Source organism: Rhagoletis pomonella, unplaced genomic scaffold (assembly GCF_013731165.1).
Source record: "Rhagoletis pomonella isolate Grant_MI unplaced genomic scaffold, Rhpom_1.0 Rhpom_scaffold_00005, whole genome shotgun sequence".
NCBI classification, from domain to species: domain Eukaryota; kingdom Metazoa; phylum Arthropoda; class Insecta; order Diptera; family Tephritidae; genus Rhagoletis; species Rhagoletis pomonella.
This window is the reverse complement of record NW_023458559.1, coordinates 78,430,581-78,452,789: the sequence shown is the minus strand read 5'-3', so window position 1 is coordinate 78,452,789 and position 22,209 is coordinate 78,430,581. Positions and strand designations below refer to the sequence as shown.

Here is a 22,209-nt window from a genome sequence, read left to right as displayed (position 1 = left end):
TAACTGCCCAAACAGCCTTTATTAGCATTAAGTCATGCATTATCCTATTTCAAATTTGCATAAGCAGTCGAACAAATGCACGAAAATTTAAATTTTAAGACCGGCGCTAGCTCCTGCAAAGATAAAGATGAAAATCTGATAACAAATGTCCAGAGTAAACTTGAGATATGCAAGGAACACATCTCAACGCGTTTGAATGGCGCTTAGACGAAGGAGAACCCGAACCACTGTATAGAGACTAAGCTCATGTCCCTCTATTCGACCAATTGCTAGCGAGAACTGCAATATGGCGGCTTAAGATCAACAAGGCGCCCGGAGCTGGGATCTCGGTGTACTTTGTTCAAGCCACAAGTAGGGAGATCCCGCCGTTTGCGCCAAATATCGCGGAATAAACCTTCTTAATTTTGCGTACAGAGTCCTGTCGACGATACTGTATGAAATACTGAAGCCGTTCACCAACCAACTGACTGAACCTTAACAGTGTGGCTTCAGATCTGGTAGATCCGCCATTTACCAGATTTTCAAAGCACGTCAAATCCTGGCGAAGACACTATGTACATAAACAAATCGATACACATCCACCTTTTTGGCGATTTTAAAGCTGCTTTTGATTAGATCCATGTCTAAATTTGGAATCCTCGAAAAACTAATACGGCTATGTGGAGTGACGTTGAGCACAAGCTTCAGCTCCGTCCAATTTGGGAAGGACCTCTATGTGCCGTTGGGACAAGACAAAGTACCTACTGCAACATATAAAGATTCTAAGCTTTTCGGAACCCACGTCACTGTTGGCAGCTATAACTTTGAAGTATTGAAGGACTTTGTCTACGTAGGATCCAGCTCAGCCGGTATACCATCGGCCCCGGGAGCCTTGTTGTTCTTAAACCGCCTTATTGCTGTTGTTCTTCGCTGCGTAAAAAATGGTGGTGTAAAAAAACTTGGACCACCCCAATGTACATAACACATTGCTCGTCATTTCTTGAGTGTGGAGATGACTGTCTCAAATTTCCGCAATGCGATTGCGCGCACCCTTTGATCAAAGCACACATATTGCATACCCAGATATACCCTGCAGGGAAAATCCGAACTAGTGAATCAAATTTGTAGTTCAGTGTAGATTCTTTATCGCCAAAAATGAGCCAGTGCGATAGTCCACCAAGTCATCGTTTGTTTACTTTAACCAAACGAATGCGCTTTCCTCCTGCACTTCACAGATGCTTTTTCATAGTTGGGACACACAAACCAAACATTTTTATTATCATTTTAACAAGTTGCGTCCGACGGAATTCGAGCCTGGGAACTCAAGAACTGGGCCGGAACTTTAGAAAAAGTGATGTAAAGCGAATTAGATCGCAACTGTGGAATTTCCTATTACATCAGTCGTCTACAAGAGGCGAACCAATTTAGAACTAGAGATTTTCCCTAGAGGGCACGTACATGCATATTGTACAAAAGATGCTATAACTCCATCATTCAGATCTTTCATGTGGTCCGTGTCGGGTGTGCAATACCATAAAACTAATTTCAGCACCCATTTCGCCTCATCGCTTGATTCATTGTTAGCACATTTCACTCAAATTTGCGGCAGTTGGTGGTGTTATAAAATGCTATTGTTGTTAGATTTGGCTGCGTTTACGTGCCGACCGCGGAATCGCTTTTGAATTTGAGTTCGCTCAATTCTTATTCCTTATCTTAGTTTTTCATTTGCTTTCAATATTCACAGCTTTTTATTTTGAATTACTTTTTTTGTTTTTTTATTTTTGTTATTTCAAGATTATTTAGATTGCGCATTGTTCGATTTGCGCGAGTGTTTTTATTTCTGCATATCGTTACCTTAATATAGAAAGGCCCTAACTCATATAGTCGCTGAAATGCAAAAAAGCCGTAACACTGACTGAAATTTTTCATTGCTTAAAATGATTTGGGGACACATAATTCACACAGAAATAAATCATAATCAATCAAAACGGGAATTTGGGATTTTTACTTAGTTACGGCTTTTTGTATTTCAGCGACGATGTGAGATAGGGCCTTTCTATATCAAGGCAACGATATATGTACGTATGTGTATTTTATATCAGCAATTGAATTTACATAAAATTAATAGGCCTTTCAATGATCAACGAGTATTATATACACACATACATATACATACATCGAATTTGTCATTTATCCGAATTCAATTCGTAACAACTGTTACACTTTTATTTGTTGGGTAACATTTCATGATCTTTGTTTTTGTTAAATAACACCGGCATAAAAAAAAGTGGTGTGTGCTTTTAACCACACACCCCACCGACATATATTGCGACCCGCTGAATACGAATCTGAGGTCCTTTTGACTCGAGTAAATTGCGAAAACTGCGAATACCTGTCCTGCTGATGAACTCAGTGCTCTTATACCGCAATTCCGAATCCTAATACGTAGGAAAGCCACCTTTTTGGCACTGATAATCCTTAATACATGAAAGTCTTAATGAAATTCACAAATGACCCCATAATGCATATGAGGGACGCAGAAGCTGTAAAACCAATAATTTCAAGGAATTTTAATGATCGATACCAATGGGTATATTACATACATACATATATATATACATAAGTATATACATTAACGTAGTTTCCAACACATGCAACATTTCACCAGTATAAATTTTTGTTAACATTCGCACTCAAGAACATAAAAACAATTACAGCCAATTTTCCCTTACTAGCTTGTAGCTTGTATATTACTACTAGGGAATTCAATCCCGAAGCATTTTAACAATCCCGGGATTTCGGGATGTAAAAATTCGAATCCCGGGATACCGAGATTTTTCGGGATTTTGGCATTACAACAACGTTTTGCATTTTACAGTAGGTTCGCCTTTTTCAAACCACACAGATTCATTGTCAAAATATTTGGTCTTAGGGGAGCATAATGTTCCTTAGTAAAAGAGTATCTAATTTGATGTTTAAATATTTTTCATTCTAAAATATCTATATTACTTGTCCAAAACATTTACTCATATTTACAGAAATCCTTTTCCAAAAAAGGCCAACAAAGTAAAATGAAGAATAATTCTGCCCCACTGTAAAAGCTTGTTGTGTTTTGAATTGCTACCAGATTTTTCGTTATTACACAGTTCTTGCACAAAATATTTGAACAAGTACAGTTATTCAGGCAGTTCCTGAAATTCACTTCCAAGTGCAAATGACTCAAGTTCACTTTGAATCCAAATTTTAGTGTTCTGTATTTCTCGCGTTTCAAGTCATATAAATTATTTTCTTCGTTTTCAACATATCTTTCATTCTGTAAATGAATCAGTAAAAATCTCGGGATCCCGGAGTTGTAATCCCGGGATTTCGGGACATGGAAAAGTGTCCGGGATCCCGGAATCCCGGGATTGAATGCCCTAGTTACTACATATAGAACATATGTACATATGTATGTACGTCCACAAGAGCATATACTTACCACTTCCATAATGTACATACATACTTACCCTTCGTTGCTTTGCACAACAAAAGGCGCAATGATCTCAGATCCTTGATAAATTTCCTGACAGTCATACGAAAGGCACAAAAATCCATTGTCGGCGTATCCTTGAAAACTGCGAATTCATCAAAAGGTAGCAAAAAAAGAAAAAATAAAAATACAAATCGTTGAACAAATCCAAAAATTTGTAGGGATGTGTGTGTGTTTGAGAGTAGTGTACTAGGGGCGTATGTATGTTAAAGTTATTTTTATCGTTGTTGTTTAAAGTTATTTTTATCGTTGTTGCTAGTGTAAGTAGTGAAATTATTGTTTTTGCTGTGTTTTTGTTCAAATAGGTACTGATTATTAGCAGCAGCGGCTGATTGCAATTGAAATGGGTTCCGAACTGCAGGACCACAGAACCGCCAACTTATCAAGCAACTCTTATTTTTTTCTTCCACAGATGTCATGACATCATTTATGGATAGACAAAGCTATAACCAACTCTCAACTAGGAACTAATATTTCATTTTCACCAAGCCTTAACTTCAGTGTATACCTATTGGAAAAAGTAGACAACCACTCGAAGGAAATACTTAATTTCTCATACTAAGTACAAGCCATCGAAAGTAAAAAAGCAAATGGTAAGAAATGAACCTTGCCGATCACCATATGTTAAAATTCTTGGAACTTAAGCTTTTGGTGGAAATGGGCTATAAGATGACATCCTCCGACGCTGGATAGATTAATTCAAAAACTGCTCTGTTCCTCATGTTGAGATCAGTGTTGCCACAAAGCTTTTTAATTTTTTACCAAAACTCTAAAAAAAAATTACCAAATTCAGAAAAAATTACCACATTTTTATGAACACAATATTCTAACCAAATTGGAAATCATTTTTACACGTATTCTTATGTAGGTATTTAAAAAATCGCTCAGAGAGAAAAAAGTATTTTACATAACTTAAAACCAAAACATTAAATCAGCAAATGTAACGTTGTTAAACGATAGATAAAATTTACTTTTGCAATTTTATAAGTGAGCCACATTCGTATTTAATTGCAAAATTCTAGTCCTGTAAGTTATTTTCTTTCACCATTGGTTTCCGCAGGTAAAAAATTATCCGAAAACCTGATTTGTGGGACTGTGATCGAGCCGCCATATTGGCAAAAATGGGTGGATGGGAGCTCACGTCGCTCCACTAGACGAAGTCAAAGCTTAAGAATAAAAAAAACCTCTCCAGCTGACGCCAAGTCTCCAAGTCGGCAGCGAAGAACTGCTTGGCCGCATTTACTGGCTAGTAAGCAAAATTAGATCTGATGAATACGAATCCCGCTCCAAGATTGGAGTCTCAGTGTTCTTTGCCCAATCCACAAGAAGGGTGATCTTGATGTTTGCGCCGACTACCGCGGGATAAGCATCCTGAACTTAGCAAATTAGGTCCCATTGACGATTCTGTGCGAAAGGTGAGAGACCTCTTCACGAAACAAAAGCACAATGCTGCTAGCGTATGCAGATCGTTGCTCAACACCAGGGCGCATAGACGTGGTAGATGTCAAACGAAAGGCTCTGTTATGCATACCTGGCAGTGCTACACCATTTTTACGTAGAAATCAAAAACCAACAGACTTTTACTTATGTAATGCTGTGCGTTGGGTAACCGCTTACACGCGAAGCTCATTTAACAGATTGCTTATGTGACAACTCTCAAGCAATGCCAATTATGCATAACAGAGCCTTTCGATGGCAAGTGGTATTTTAAATAGGAAGACTACTGTACTAACTTATCCGAACAATTTCGGATTTGATTAGGATATTATGGTACAATTCAGATGTACACACTTCAGGGATGTTTATATGATATTATGGGAATTTCAATCATACATTGAGGATAAATATATATGGACATTGTTTTTAATTAAAAATTTCATTTAAAAGAAACCATTTCATTTATTTTATCCGCTTTAAATTTTTTTAATTATGGCATTGTCTTCTAATTCTAAACCAATTCCAATCAATTAAACTCCTAACAAGGTTAACCACGCATTATTCGATTAAGCCCATAAATTGCATAACAACTGTAGCCAGCGTTTAGAGACATTAATTCGAAATTATTTAAAAACCTATAAATTCACGCAATATATTGGTAAAAGGTTTAAAATAGTGGCGATGGATGAGACACAAAAGAGTTTCAAAGGGGTGTTTGTCAAATGAAACTACATATATACATAGTAAGTATATACATACTCGTACAGGAGTGTGACAAAGCCTACTGCCACCACCCTCATCATCATGTTTGTATGTACAGATGTATTTATCAAACATACTATCAGCAACACGATCACACTTCGAGCCCACGATGGGGGGTGGCGTATGCGAATTGGCAGCTTAGAATTTATGTTAGGCACTGAAAAAAGGCAAATAATTGTTTGGAGTTGAAAAAGGCGAATCAAATTTAAATTAAACTATTATTATCCAGAAAGATTTCAAGCTTAATTATTACTTAAGAGCTTAGCAAGATTAAAGGGAATAAAAATGGAACAGTAAAACTCGCAAGCGGAGCAAGCAAACTGTGGTCAATAGCTAAGTCTCTCTCCCATCCAGCGTAACGTTGGGACATTGCTGCTCCTTTGCGGCAATTTATTGTGCATTTGGGGAAAGACAAAGCCCGCCGCAGTCTGCTACGAAAGGCACACAAAGCAGGCTGTGGTCAACAACGTCAAGGCATCTAAGGCGTTTGGCCTTCTTCTTCTTTAACTAGAAGGACGCATAAGAATCATACAAACTAATATCCCACCTATCCTCATAGAAACACTTCTCCCACCCAGCCTGACTAAGCATCTTAAACAGCATTAAACGCGATCTTCATATAGATTAACGAGAATCTGAACCCACGTCGACCTTGTGGAAGGCATTCCTTTGCCAAGACATCTAGCACTTGTCGCTTTCAGTTCGGTCGAAACGGTGACTAAACAGCTATCTTTTGTGTATGTCACGGTGCACCTAAAGGCGGCGTAGTGTTCCCGAAATTACTCTGGCAACGTCACTGATTACCTCCCCTATTGTTCAAACTTCTTCACCATTTCTGAAGCAAAATTAATCTTGGTTATATGTACGTCTATGGCGCAAAACTACCGACGGCGACAGACAATGCAGGACTAGCGTTGCAGGCAGGAATTAGTGGCACGCCTTGGAAAAATTTACAATCGTGCCGGAAGGCGAGTTGCCTACGTACGGTTCATGTCGTCCGAGCATCACCTCCCCGACAAAAGATATATACTGGTGGTGAAAGAAGACAACTTTGTTTAGCGAAGCAGTTGCTCGTGTCACCGTGAAAGCTACCCCAACATACTTTGCTTCGAAATGATCCACCACACGGAAAAGGCAGCTACACGACTAAAGAACGAACATTGAGTAGTACCGAAGGCCGCCCGATCAACCATCTACGACAGAAAGGGGCGATGCTGTCAGGATTATTTGTGGGATGTCAATCGCAGCACAGTAATATTGAAGAAACAGATTAAAAAGACCATGCAATTCTGGATAGGAGAAACAAGTTAACTTTTTTCAAGTTTGTGGCGGTCTGGTAGGTAAAGGGAAGAATCCACCCCTAAGAGTAAGAGGCTGACTTCCAAAACGTATCAATACAATGTTTGGGAACTGTTATACTGCGGTATTCAAACTGTTTGTATATGCAGAGTTGCGACACATTGCAACCATATTCAAACTGTTTGTATGTGCAGAGTTGCGACACATTGCAACCATATACATACATTGCATATTTTAAATATTCAATATAGCAATGAACAATTTTTCTGAATTTTCCATTTCTAAAACACCAATGCTAACCAATAACAAACGAAGCATCAGCTTTGTTTCTGATGCGCTGATTGCTCTAGCGATGCGTTTCGATAACTTTTCGGATGCGTTTTGGAACAGTATACAATGTCAATATTTTGTAGTTTGACGTTATGGAACCTTATACTTTGTACGTATGCACAGCAATTGATGTTTTGGAAGTCAACCAGACATTTTCTTAAAATTGCATTAATTATCTACTAATCAAGACCTTTTAGAAAGAAATTGGTTCCATAGTTTTTCCAGGAAAAGACAGATCGTGTCAGCTGACTCGGGTTTACGTACCGGTAGGTTTACGTTCTTGACTAATTTCAACTTAAGTCCGGAGTTCTGCATCTGTTCTCCTTTTACTCCTGTGTTAAACTACAATTTTACTCTCTCAAGTGAGAGTAAAAAGAAAAAAGATGCAGAAGTGCACGGGAACGCAAAAAGCACTATTTCCTGTAAAAACGTCAGTCGGTTTGTTTACATGTCATTTGCACAACACTGATTTCGCTCAAATATCACTAACTAATTATTAAAATCTATACATATTCAGATATTTCGTTGTTTATTTTCATTTTTTTACAAATATAAGCTTTTTTGCTTACACCGCTTTCTGTTTTTGTTTGCACATGCAAATCAGCTGATCGTTTGACACTTTTCATGAACTTACAGGAAAAAAACTCCGGACTAATTGTCTGATTATGGCAACTTAACGTAACTTACGGCTCTCTCTTAAAAATTCTGTTAAATGGGTGTTGCTTATAATTGAACAGCCGAAACTTAACATAACTGAATGCCACGTCGAAATCTGTTTCATTTTGATTCACTAAGTTCTACGTTCCGTTAAGTTAAGTTGAGTTGCTATAATCAGGCTTTAAATCCTGTAACTTCTGACTAGGAACAGTTGCTCAGTTAAGGCTCTGTTATGCATACTTGGCAGTGCATGCAATGCCAAACACAGGGTCGAGTTTGAGCGCGAATTTTGACAAGCAAAATCAAGTCAAAAAACTTTTTCATAAAAATAATATTATTATCTACCAGTACTGCAAGGTAAATTGATGATAAAAACGAAAAGTATTTTGTTACCTACCAATTCCAAATACCGAAAACCACAGAGTATACAGTGGGCACAGTTCAACGTTTCTTTTTGACCTATCCATATTGACAATAGAACTCTAGCTGTCCTACTTTCGCATGTGCAGCAGTGAATTGATGACATAAGCGAAAAATTTGTTGCCAACTATACCCAAAAAAATTAATCTTCAAGTGCTATCAGATATCTTCACTGTGAAGTTTTTTGTGTGGAGTTTTATTTTGTTGTAATTATCTTCATGTGAAGATTTTTCTGATTGTTTATGAAAAATATCTTCATTTTGAAGATAAATTTTCACTTTTGCCAACACTGCTGCTCGAATAAATCGCTGGAGCAAAAAAATTTAAAACTAAGAACGGCATTGTTTTAATCTTTGTCGGAACAAATTCGCACCTTCAGAATCGCAAAAGTGTGACGATACCTTTATGCTGAAAATCAAATCTATACTTGCGGCCTCTGGGTGCCACCAAGTGAAACTAAAATAACGGCAAACGGAGATTCTTTCGCCCCAGCAGAGCTCCCCTGGTGTTTTACATTAGTAGAGACATGCTCCAGGCTACGAAAATTTCATTTTTCTTCCTCTATTTTTAGTACTTACACTTGCAACCCTAAACGCTGCAGCAAACGAGACATAAACAAAGCGGCTCTCGCTTCAATTTAGCAAAAACTAGTGAAAAATTTATAATAAATTGTGAAAAAGTGTCGAAAATATGCGCAAAAGATATAAAAACTTCGTTAAGCAATAGAAATACGAAAAAGTGCTGTGAAAAATGGAGAAAACAATCGCAATTACAACCGGCGTGTCTTCGCTGTCTACACAATCAGTAGGGGGAGCGCCTGCTAGCACAGCGGTAACGTCGGCATCGGCTGTAGTTGGCGGTAGCAGTGTCGCTGGCACCGGCAGCGTCTTCCTCCAACACCAGCAACCATTGGCAAAGAGCAATAATATTAGTGGCAGCAACAATAACAATGGCCATAATACGAACACTAATAGTAGCTCAACACCCACGGTGACAAGCAGCAGCAGCACGGGCACCAACACGGAAGCAATCGAATGTGTAACGCTGATAAGCGATGATTCGGATGTGGAGGAAATGTCGCCAAAGCGTAAGGCTGCTCCGACGAGCGTTGGTGGCAGTGGAACGCCTAGCAAAATTAAGTACGATGATGACTCCAACGATGCACAAGGCGGCGCTGCGGGCGATGAGCGTCGCACCAGCAGGCGAAACAAACCAAAGGTATAACCATGAGTTGTCATGCGTGTTTCCCCTTGTTTAAAAGCGATTTTACATTGCGGAGATTATCGTTTAACATTATACATATATGCATTTTTGATTACAGGTTGATTACTACAACAAGCCAACTGGTGGCAATACGGACTCTGGTGATAAACCGAGCACTCCTTCGAGCTCATCTGCCACTGGTGGTGTTGAAAGGCGTTCAGAAAGCAGCAAAACGCGCAAAACAGAAACAACGCGCAGTCCATTTCCCAAGGAAATCACAGATCCCCGTGAGGCAGCAGCTGCCGCTGCAGAAGCTTATAAAGAAATCCTGACAGGTTTAGAAGGTGCAGCATTTCAGTCCCGTCTACCATTCGATAAGATGACATCAAATGAGGCCGCCTGTTTTCCTGACATCACCAAGACCGGCTTGGTGGCACAACGTGTTTTTCTGAACATACGCAACCGCCTTTTGCAAATGTGGATCGAGAATCCAAAGCAGCAGCTTATTGTAGAAAACGCTATAAAAGATATGGAGCCACCATTCGACAGCGATCCGAACCTGGTGAAGCGCGTACACTCGTTCTTGGAGCGGCATGGTTTTATTAACTTTGGTATTTTTAAACGTTTGCGCCCCATACCTACCAAGAAGTTGGGCAAAGTTATAGTAATTGGAGCAGGCATCTCAGGGTTAGCGGCTGCTCAGCAGCTACAGCAATTCGGCATGGATGTCATTGTGTTAGAAGCGCGTGATCGGGTTGGTGGACGTATTGCTACTTTTCGCAAGAATAACTATATTGCTGATTTGGGCGCTATGGTAGTAACTGGTGTTTGGGGCAATCCAATGACTATACTTAGCAAACAAATCGGCATGGAGATGGTGCCAATTAGGCAAGCATGCCCGCTGTATGGAGCTTGCGGAAAACCTGTGCCCAAGCATAAAGACGATATGGTGTGCAATAATAATACATTGTAAGTGTAATTTATCTTATAAATATTATTCTTTTTCAGGTTGAGCGTGAATTCAATCGACTTCTTGAGTCCGCCAGTTATCTGTCTCATCAGCTAGATTTTAACTATGCCAACGATGACCCTATATCATTGGGTCGTGCACTTGAATGGATCATTAAGTTGCAAGAGAAGGCGGTAAAAGAAAAGCACGTGCAACACCTGACGATGCTCGCCGAAGCACAACGTGCGGTCATCGCATGCCAGACCCATGTTTCAGAATTATTAGCCAAAATACAAAAGTACAAGGATACACATGCAAAACTTATAAAATCACGTCCACAACGCAGTGGAGATGGTGATGCGCTATGGGTCGAACATGAGTTTGAAATACGTTCCACTCATTTTGAGTGGACCAAAGCTTGTAAGGAGTATGATGAACTTATCAAAGAAGAAGAGGTACTGCAAGCTAAATTGAAGGAAATTGAGAGCAGCCCTCCTAGGTGTGTACAATAATATATATTTTGTCTTTTGCCAGCTAATGTTCTTATTCATCTTCCTAGTGATGTATACCTCTCCTCTAAGGATCGTCAAATACTCGACTGGCACTTTGCGAATCTGGAATTCGCCAATGCGACACCACTCAGTAATCTATCCCTTAAGCATTGGGATCAAGATGATGATTTCGAGTTTATCGGCAATCACACAACAGTACGCAATGGTTACTCTTGCGTACCAATAGCTTTGACAGAAGGTTTAGATATACGCGTAAATACCGCCGTAAAGACGATCAAATATTTCCCTACTGGCGTGGAAATTGTAACTGAAAACTTGAAGACAAACAATTCTTCCGTTACATACAAGGCAGACATCGCGCTCTGCACCCTAACGCTAGGTGTGCTAAAGATAGCCACCACCAAAGTGCAATCACAACAAGTAAATACCGTAAAGTTTGAGCCGCCATTACCCGATTGGAAGCAATCAGCTATACAGCGATTAGGTTTTGGCAATTTGAATAAAGTTGTGCTCTGCTTCGACCGCATCTTCTGGGATCCGAATACAAATTTGTTTGGTCATGTAGGCAGCACAACTGCTAGTCGCGGTAATTTTAGAATGATATAATTTTTTGTGGTCATTTCGTTACTCATTGGTTTTCCAGGTGAACTCTTTCTTTTCTGGAGCATTTCGCAATCGCCGGTGTTGCTCGCCTTGGTAGCTGGTCAATCGGCCGCTATAATGGAGAATGTATCGGACGATGTTATCGTCGGTCGCTGCATTGCTGTGTTGAAAGGCATTTTCGGCAATGGTTCCGTACCTCAGCCCAAAGAAACTGTGGTTACGCGTTGGCGAGCAGATGCCTGGGCACGTGGCTCCTATAGCTTTGTATCGGTTGGGTCCTCTGGTAGTGATTATGATTTGCTCGCTTCACCAGTCATACCACCGAATCCGGCAAACACGAATGCCAATCAGGAGCAAGACGAACTTCCACGTTTATTCTTCGCAGGCGAGCACACCATACGCAACTATCCCGCCACAGTGCATGGTGCCTTCTTGAGTGGACTTCGTGAAGCGGGTCGCATTGCAGACTATTATTTGGGTTACCCAGAGGGCACACCCCCCGACATCGGTTACTCAGTTGTTGAAGCGGCCAATACAGCATCTGTGGGTGGCAATGTGGATATTGTTGATATAGCCCATTCAACAGACTCATCCTCAAAGACTTCTGAAGAGAAATCGAACACTGCCGACTCTAATGAATAAAACTATTGTAATAAGAAAGCATTAGCAATGTAAATGTGTGTCTGCGTGCGACCGTGCGAAATAGCTCATTTTTGCTAACCTACATTCATTACGCAGCTTGATTTTTTACATCAGTATCATATGTGTATTGTATGTCTTTTATTATAGTTATAGTTATATTTTAACGCATTAATTTAAACCATTGAATACATAGTTAGTATCACCCACGCACGGTTTGTGGGAAGTCAATTTTTATACAATTAACTATGAATTAAAGGTAAATGATATACTATTTAGCTGTCCATTTTATTTTCTTGAATTCAACCCCGACTACAGCAGCTTATAAAAAGATTTTAGACAAAAAAAAAATAAATATTGGACAACATATCAAATTAATATTAGCTGTTTATTCGTTGCATAACTGTTAATGACGCATACGGAAATTCCCGCAGCCGTGTGCATGATTCAATAATGATTAATAATTGAATCATGAGCCGTGTGTGAGCTATTGCTACTTGGAGCTCGCAAGCCCAACATTTTTATTTATGTATATTTTAGTTTTGAATCGCAATTACACATATTCTCTATTCCCTAATCTTTATTACACACATTCTCTTATCATTAATGCATTTAAATAATACATACTAATTATAAACCTAAACTTTTTAAAAACAATGAATTCCACCTAAATCAAATCCCCAAAATTACATACTAATTTCTGAAAGTATTTTCTGTATTTTCGAAAAACGATATGAGTTGGGGGTAAGCATTTCAACCAAAACCAAGGTTTGGTCGTCGTTGTCATACAAATGTAATTTTACAGGGATCGTTTCTTAGTTGATGTAGCGTAGCTTTCCTCTATGACTTTCGTTAATCAGATAATGCGTCGGACCTTGTTTAATTTAGGTTAGGTTAAACGGGCAGCTTTGAAAAAGAGTTCACTCAGAGGCCGCAGAGGCCCATTGTGATGCCCATGGGGGTTACCCCAAGCCTGTCCCTACATGTCTTCGAACCATTTGGATTTTCTGGCGAATCCTAGCAGTCCTTCCAGGGGAGCTTTCCCCAAGATATCCAGATTCTCGCAGAAGTGGTCCCCAAGAAACTTGAGGCGTTTTCCTCGAAGTGCTGGACACTCGCAAAGGAAGTGCTGGACGGATTCTAACTCCTCATCCCTGCAGCTTCTACAGAAATCATTGTGCGGGGCTCCGAACCTGGCGGCCATGTGGCCAATGGTCCAGTGTCCCGTTAGTATTCCTGTGAGAAGCCTGACGTTTGACTTTGAAAGCCTTAATAGACACCTTGTTCTTCGTTCATCGAGCCATGGCCAGAGTGATCGCGATACCCTGCAGGTGTGAAGGTTTACCCACCTACTGTTGGTATCTGCCCTGGTCAGTCTCTCGACTTCTGAAGACAGAAATCGCAGGGGATGTTTCACGATTTGGGTCGCTTCCCCGAGCCCCATCTCAGATCCCTTCCTAGCACATTCGTCCGCTTCCTCATTTCCCGGGACACCACAATGTCCCGGTACCCAGTAAAGATTGATTATGTGTTGCTGTAGAGCTTGTAGGGATCTTCGGCATTCTTTAACGCATAACGAGTTAGTCGTTGCCGACCCTAAGGCTTTGATAGCCGCCTGACTGTCAACAACGAAGGAAAGTTTAGATGGAGCTAAGTCAATCATGCCCACCAACCTCGCCGCCATATGTATTGCATATATCTCAGCCTGAAAAACACTGCAGTGGTCTGGGGGTCTATACGACTCCCTCAGAGATAACTCCTGAGAAAATAACCCCCAAAAACTTGCTTCTTTTGACAATTTGAGATTTGCTCCATTGAGGGACGGAGGTCGGAAATTGTCTATTTTATATCGCTTGGTGAAGAGAACAAGTTCGGTTTTAGTGGGATTTACGCCTAGGCCGTTTCTTTCTGCCCACCCTGACAGATCGTTAATTGCAGATCGCTGACCGTGGAGAGGAATTTTCCCACGACCAGAATGACTAAGTCATCCGCATAAGCAACGACCTTAGCGGCTTTCGATGTACGAAGCAGGAATTCGTTTAGCACGAGGTTCCACAGTAGGGGGGATAGCACCCCCCCCTTGAGTTGTGCCCCGTGTGGCTGTTTTCATTACTTCTGATGTTCCCAAGGAGCCATTGATGTTTCTGGTGCTCAACATTTTGTCGATCCAGAGAGTGATCAATGGGTCCGGTCCTACAGCCACCATGGAGCAGTTATGGATGCCAAGTTAACATTGTTAAAGGCGCCCTCCACGTCCAGGAAGGCTGCCAGCGCATATTCCTTGTGATTCAGTGCTTGCCCTATACTCCCAACAACCTCGTGCAGGGCTGTTTCAACCGACCTACCTTTACGGTAGGCATGCTGAGCCTCGCTGAAGTTCCCAGGAGTAAGGCGTTGCGTGATCTGCAGACTCAGAAGCCTCTCCATTATTTTGAGAAGAAATGATAAGAGGCTGATGGGCCTAAAATCTTTTGCAGTGCTGTGGCCCGCTTTTCCTGCTTTGGGAATGAAGACCACTCTTACCTCCCTCCTTTGGGATATAGGCTAGGAGGAGACTCGCCCTATAGATAGGGATGCAAATTTTGGGGAGTAACATCGATACATCGATGTTTCGATGCATCGGAAAAATGAACATCGATGCTAAAATACATCGCCAGAAAAACATCGATATATCGATGGTATCCGATGTTTTAAAATTTGTTAGGTTGTAGTCACATTAAAAGGAAAATTTAATACCTTTCAGTTCCAACTCTCTGTTCAATTAGAAAAATACTTACATATGGACGTATTTCCCTGTATTTATTTACTATTCCATGCCGTCGTTAGTTTGCTGAGCCTAATGACTAAGTAAGCATTTTTAATACCGAAAGATAAGAATGTTCATCAAAGAATAAGTAATAAAATTCATGGCCAGTCAAAAAATTTTAGGAGCATAAGTCGATGTTAAAACATCGCTGAAACTGGCATCGATGTATCGTCAATTAAGCGATTTTAGGAAATTGTAAACATCGATGGTAAACATCGAATTTTGAACCGATATTATCGATGTTTCAAAAATATCGATGCATCGTTTGCATCCCTACCTATAGATTGTCGTTAGCCAGGGGGTTACCGTGGCGCTTGTTCATTGTAGCATGGCTGGAAAGATCCCATCCGGTCCCGGAGATTTGTAGGGTTGGAAGGATCTGATAGCCCAAGCTACTTTGTCTGTAGTGATGATTTCGTTCACTGGACTGCCTTGCCTGTGGGTACTAGGATGTTCTGTCACAGGAGTTCCTGTGTCCCCTGCGTCACCGCAGCCAGGGCAGTGGACATCCATAAGGTGTTCCGGTGTTTCAAGGCTGCTTTCGGTGTGCCCTCCTCCTGGCTTTTTAAGAAAACCGGGAAGAGCCGGGTTTTTCGAGAGGCACCTTCTTAGTTGCGCGGCATCTGCTTAGGTTAATCGAGAATACGATGCGACAATGATCAGAAAAAGAGCATTTTGTCGAGACGTTCCAGCCGTCAACCCTAACATTGTTCGAGTTAGTTACAAGAGTTATATCTATAACCTCCTCCCTTATTCTATTGTAGAAAGTGGGGTTATTACCCTTGTTACAGATAGTAAGTTTTGTGGATAATAAGTAACTAAAGAGTGACTCACCTCTATCGTTGATGTTCGAGCTGTTCCACGCCGTGTGGTGAGCGTTGGCGTCACAGCCAGCCACCATATTTATCCCTCGTTGCTCCGCCCAGGCGGTGAGTTTCCTGAAGGATTTTGTCGGGGGATCGGGTACATCGTATGGCATGTATAAAGATGCGAGGATGAGGTCGGGTGCTCCCCTCTGCTCCAACATTGCCGCTGTCATGTCCGAATCGCTCAATTGGGGAAGAAAGAGAATATTAGTGCTTTTCTTAACCAGAATACAGCAGTAGAAAGTCGCTAGTGATTGCTACCTGGGCGTCAGTGATTGCGACGGCTTGTTGTTTCCAACAGCGGACAGGGGAGTAACTTTCTTCGTCGGCAGACTGCTAATGCCCTCAGAGAGGGGGTTTGGTTACAGCGTCCTTTTTTTCGGAGTTGGTGGCTTTTCCAGAGACCGCGGCCTCACTTCCGGAAACATTCGAGACTTTCTCCTCACGGAGTCGCTCATTTTGCATTTTATACCTACTGCCAGGTGAAGGTTGTCCTGCCGCCCACTATGGGTCAGAAGCAGACCAGGGAGCCGCCCCACAGGGGAACAGACGCTTCTGGATTTGTCGGTGCGTTTTCAAACGCGAAGATTGTGGTCCCGTACGTAGTGGTCCACCCGTCATCACGTTCTGGTCGTCCTGAGCGTTCGTCGATGCACGTCACGTACAGTCCGGGTCCAAGTCCTCACTACGGGAGCTCAGCCTTGAGCGAGGATATACCGGCTCTCACCGGTCGACAGAGCCTCGTTAGCGATAACAGGGATCACCAAGCCTTGACGGGCAGTGGGTGATATTGTCGTTTGGGGAGGATAGGTTATAGATTCACTTCACTCACCCATTAGATCCCCTTGTTTAATTTAGAACTAGTAGCAAATGTGTTTGTTCAAGAAGACATCAGAGGAATATTATTTATTATTTTCCAAGTTCGAATACTACTGCAATCTCACCCACGTTGCAACCACGGTTATTATTTCACCATGTGTTGAAATAAAAGAGATGTCGGGAAAGCACTCTCAACTCCATGCTGACATTGTAAACCGTCCTTTTTGTAATGAAAATGTTTGTTTTCTTTTTTCCCGATAACATGATTGGCCACCGATTTAGTCGTTGTCGTAAAACGCAACCAACGGGAGGCCCAAGAAGTGTGCCACTTTGGAAGGTGCCTCTGCTAAACTGGTTTATCTCCTCTTTAGAGGACTTTATTGGACTCAGCATACGGTGTGGAATATGTGGTTGAAGAAAGACTTCATTGCTTAGTTATGTCGTTGACCCCAGTAGTGTCTCGCCGAAAGCCCCATCCAAACAAAATTTTCAATATATCGCTCATTTGCGTCCTTGCCCCGACGTATGAGGACGAGACGTCCAAAGATCACTTCTAAATATGAGAGCTTGGAGTGCACCTAAGAGTGTGGTTCCTGTTGCAATAACAAAATCTCGCTAGACAATTTCAATGCCAGGGAAGGGATCTTTGCCGCCAATAACCGACTGAGGCTGATCGACTTCGTCGGGGCCCGAAAAATGGTAGTTCAGTGACTTATCCTAATTAATATTGAGGTAACGATATACTGAAGACCAAATATATGTACTATGTATAACTACAGGTATATCACGAACGCTTTATTTCGCGTATTAAATGTACAAGAAATAAATGTGAGACAAAAATTTTAAAAGATCAAAAGAAGCGCTTAACTCTAATGGCGGCGGCGACGACTGCGTGAACGTGATTTACGCCGCCGATTACGTCTCGCCTTCGCCATGCGATGTTTACGACATTGACTACAGTCTGACATGCCGCCATCGTTGTCGTTCGCGGCCGTTGGCTAGAAACAGGAAGTAACAGAAATTAATGCAGAATACTGTATGTACACATTTATTACATGCCAATTAAAAATCGACCCTCCATCCACTTACCTGTCGCATTCTGTGCGATCTTCTTGCTGATGCGAGGCTTTCGCCGCTGGAGCTGAAGCCGCTCGCATCGTCAGACATGCCATCATAACAGCCGGCGTCATGACGATCATATTTTCGGGTACCACCGGGCGTAGTCGTGTTTTTCGCTTCCGACTGTGTGTTCATTTCAACGCCATTGCTACTTCTAATGGAAGTAGTTGAAGGTGGTGGTTCCGCACTTCCGGCCACCGCTTCTTCTGGTGGGTTAGTCTTCAACATATGTATGTATGTACCTGAAACTGTTTTACTTTTCAAAAATAATAACATATATTGTTAAAACTCGAGTAATTTTGCGCTAAAAACTTTTTGATTTGTATAAGCAAATATTAATTGAAATATAAGAAAAATTTTATTTTATGTGTCACAATTTTGATGACCTACTATCTTAACGAGAACTGTAGTATCCCACTTGCATTTAAGCAAAGTGGTTATTGGAATGATCGCTTTTTATTGTTGTGCTTAACAACATCTTTCCCTCACATTGCCAAAGGCTCATTCATACATGCATACCTTAGCACTCGAAACCAGATGTTATGATAACACCTTTTTTTTGCTCCACGGCAACTCGTCTGACTGGAAACCCCATTTCTGCTGCGCATGCCAGAGGTGGTTCTATCCAAGCTCCTTCGGTTATGTGCAACGGATGGAACCACCCAAGAACCTGTTCTGTTCTCAGGTAGCCTAGGTCGTGGGCCAGAAGGTATATGTTGCTCACGCCATACGGCACCCTCTACATAGCCAATCTACAACTCGCCCAACAAGCTATCCGGTCAGGCAGTATCGATCTCGCAATATTTATTGTACATACATATATATTTACATATGTACATACATCATCATCTGATATCATCCTTATAAAAGTATTCAGGCAGATTCCTCAGAGGTGAAAGCCAAATTCTGGTAGAAGACTTTAACAAGCTCCACGGTCTCTCATTCCAGCCTGTAAATGCGGCAGGTCCCACAGCGCACCCACCAGGATTGCCAACTACCCATATTCATACGGGTAAATGACCTTAAAAAATCAGACTACGTTGGTGAGATCTTCTCTTCCTTCCTCACAAGTCAATGTCTTTTGGTCCATTTTGTCGAACGTCAGTGCCGTTAAGTGGTCACTGCTGCAGCTGAATCTTCTGCACTAGCTAACAACCGTGACCATCTTCGCCGGATCCCCGCATTAGGGATCTAAACTTAAGGAATCAGCAACTGTAAAACCAGCATAAGCGGAAAACTGCAATTTTTCTTTATTTAAAATTAGTACAATAAGACTTGGTCTTGGGGAGAGAACTTGAAAACCCGCAACTTTACCAATGATGTCCATCCCCACGAAGCGCGATGGCAGAGTGGAAATCATATTTTTATGGTCCTCGTCGATTAAAAGAAATGTTCCTTCTATTTTAGTCGGTAATTCGCATTACATCCCTCGGTAAAATAAATAAAAACGCGTCAGCATAATTAACCCGAATTTATAACGACAGTGTCCGAAACTGGGCAGTGAACTGCCCCAGAAATGTTCATTTGTACACAGAAAAAGGAACTATTTACAGATTTTCTGCCGGAATAGCGCAAATTTTACCCTTACCCAATGCTAAGATGTTTTCACATTAAAAATGTAAATTTTAAAAATTGCCCGGATCAGAGATCAAACCTGGTTCCTACTGAGTTTTAGTGCGCAGCTATAACCACTCGGCTACCGCAGACACCAAACTCAATTGCTTTGAATATTTAACGGTGATTGTTGCAAATGGTTAGCGTAGTATTCCTTAATCAAAGTTTTTTAAAACGCACTTGCGGTTACAGTCCGACCGATTAATCGGCCGATGCCGGGGCTAGTATAGGCCAAAAGAATCGGCGTTCTTGAATGAGGTTATGTTATTTAGTTATTTGATTATGTTTTTCTCTTGTTATTATAAAAGTTTATAAAACCATTTTTTTTAATGAATTTAATTTAGGATTTAATCGGCCGAAGCATCGGCCGATTCTTTGCCGATTAAATCCTGAATATCATTTCATTTAAGAACAAATGCTTTTATAAATTTGTATAAGAACAAAAGGGAAACATAATCAAATAACTAAATAACAATACCTCTTTCAAGAATCGGCCGAATCTTTTGGCCGATACTAGTCCCGGTATCGGCCGATTCATCGGTCGGACTCTACTTGCGGTAGCAACGTCACAAACAAGATTAAGCAGTTTTGGCCTCGCTGTCTATCGAATATCTAATGGGTTAAGGGCGGCCTTGCTTAAAGAGCGTGTCAGACTTGGCAATATTTCCAACTTTTCCACGCAATTCGCTGTCAAATTGAGAAAGAGGAGTATTATATCCATATGTGTACAGCCAGAAAGGCCTTTCCGTCACATTTCGGAAATCAGTTTCAGAAATGAAAGTTGCAAGCTGTGACTGCAACTCAAAGCGCGCAAATCGATTTCGGAAATGTATTTCAACTTGCTCGCCCTGCACTAGCGATCTGCACTTCGCCTTTCGGAAACAAAAAAGCTCTTTCGAAAGACACTTTACATGCAAGGTGTGACTGCACATGCAACTGCTTTCTAAAATTTTTCAATTTGACAGCCTTTTCGAAATATATTGCATACGAAATATATTGCCACGTCTGACATGCTCTTAAGAATATTTGCCTGTCAACTAGTTATCAATCGCTTTTTTTTGAAAAACAATCTCAGGAATTATTATTATTTCTGTAACCCTATCACTAAACTACTATTGGCTAAGCACAGATACTTGAGTAAATATGTATTCATTAATAATTAAATATTTGCATAAACATAATTAGGTCAGAAAAGTATTGATGTGAGTACACGAATGAAAACCTAAGGTTCAGTTAGTCTAGACTTAACACTAACGTAAGAAGTCGTCAATGATCAACTCGTCAACTTAGCCAGAAGCGCAAATATTTTGGTTTTGTATTTTCTTTTTCAGCTGATTGCCACTTTGCCTGTAAGCCACATCAAAAAATTCCTAAACAAAAATATATTGCGTTGGCCAATATATTAGGTTACGTTACGTAATTAAGTCTAGACTAACTGAGCCTTTAGTATTGCAATTCAATCTAATCAATTGGAAATTGAATTATAAGGCTTATCAACCAAATAGTATACCATGACGTATGAGTAATGCAAATGGATGCGTTTATGTATGTACATTAGAGCGTACCACCTTGTAAGCAAACCAAAAAATTGTAAAATATTTTTGAAATCAAATTTCGAAAAACTTTTTTTTTGGCTTTTAGGAGCGCCTTTTTACATTTTTCGGTGGCACATTCGGCAAGAAATTTTAATTGTTCTACTGAAATAATCAGAATACTTTCTTAAAAAAAGTTTAATGATTTTAGGTGAGCTCTAATTATCTGATATTAGGCTGATAAGTTAGTGTGATAAGAACTAAGAACTGGTGGGTAAGTACTAGAACGGAGTACTTGAGGTCAATGGACTTAGAAACAAAAAAATTTTCTCCTTGAGATAAAAGGACCACAAAGGTAAAATCCGACGGTAAATACCAATGATGTGACGAAAACTCTTAAGGTAATACGTGTTTACGTCGTAGAAGATTGAGAAATGACAGCACCGGATGAGGCGGCCCTCGAGAGAAAGATTCTGCCGAAGATTTACGGGCTTTTCACCGTTGGCCGGGGGGAATAGCGCAGACGATGGAACGATGGGCTGTATGGGCTTTACTTTTGTTGGATTTGAAGACGACGTCTCAATCGTGGTCACAAGGAAAAAGCTGGTCGAGGTATTGACGAAAGCGAAAATCTCTCGACTTTCTGTCTTATTATATCTACTATACAGCTTTGCATACCGAGCAATGTTATATTTGGGCTGCTTGCAAACTACCTCCTCAGCCTCACAAATCGAATGAGCGGCAGTAAAACGAAACTTAGGAACGAACTTCCTAGCGGTACACGACAAATGAGGTAGGTAGGATTTAATAATAATTGTCAAATCAAGACAAACAGCGTCTGGAATAAACTTCACTTGCGTTGAAGTCTCACTCTGACGGACAAGGTGTTCCTTTTACTAAATGGTTATGTCCCACTAGTACCAAGGCACATTAAACAGGTAGTATCAGTAGAGCAAAAACAACATTTGCGTGTATTTTGTTGTTGCTTCTGGTATCGAAAGTGTCAAAAACTGTTCTGAATTTTTTCTTCTAAATCAAAGCGTGCCATGTGAAATACAAAAAATTATAAAAAATAAATTGAAATTGGAAAAAATAAAAATTGATGCAACTTTTTTTCCTAGTAAATTTGTTTGC

At 40.7% G+C, this 22,209-nt stretch overlaps 3 protein-coding genes across 3 annotated transcripts; 1 reads left to right on the top strand and 2 right to left on the bottom strand.

Annotated features, from left to right (window-relative positions):
• Positions 1–2,457: 2,457 nt before the first annotated feature.
• LOC118740233 lies at positions 2,458–16,176 on the bottom strand. The gene is made up of 3 exons (XM_036471730.1): positions 15,960–16,176; positions 3,486–3,593; positions 2,458–2,522 (listed from the first exon to the last, which is right to left on the bottom strand). Exons 1-3 carry the CDS (start codon positions 16,162–16,164, stop codon positions 2,458–2,460), a joined length of 378 nt encoding a protein of 125 aa, XP_036327623.1. The 5' UTR covers positions 16,165–16,176.
• On the top strand, positions 9,007–12,593 carry LOC118739654 (possible lysine-specific histone demethylase 1). The gene is made up of 5 exons (XM_036471105.1): positions 9,007–9,631; positions 9,735–10,565; positions 10,625–11,064; positions 11,125–11,663; positions 11,721–12,593. Exons 1-5 carry the CDS (start codon positions 9,164–9,166, stop codon positions 12,320–12,322), a joined length of 2,880 nt encoding a protein of 959 aa, XP_036326998.1. The 5' UTR covers positions 9,007–9,163; the 3' UTR covers positions 12,323–12,593.
• Positions 16,177–17,549: 1,373 nt separating the features above from the next.
• Positions 17,550–18,157, bottom strand: LOC118740232. The gene is made up of 2 exons (XM_036471729.1): positions 17,900–18,157; positions 17,550–17,808 (listed from the first exon to the last, which is right to left on the bottom strand). The coding sequence occupies exons 1-2, from the start codon at positions 18,155–18,157 to the stop codon at positions 17,680–17,682; spliced, it is 387 nt and encodes a 128-aa protein (XP_036327622.1). The 3' UTR covers positions 17,550–17,679.
• Between the last annotated feature and the right edge of the window lie 4,052 nt (positions 18,158–22,209).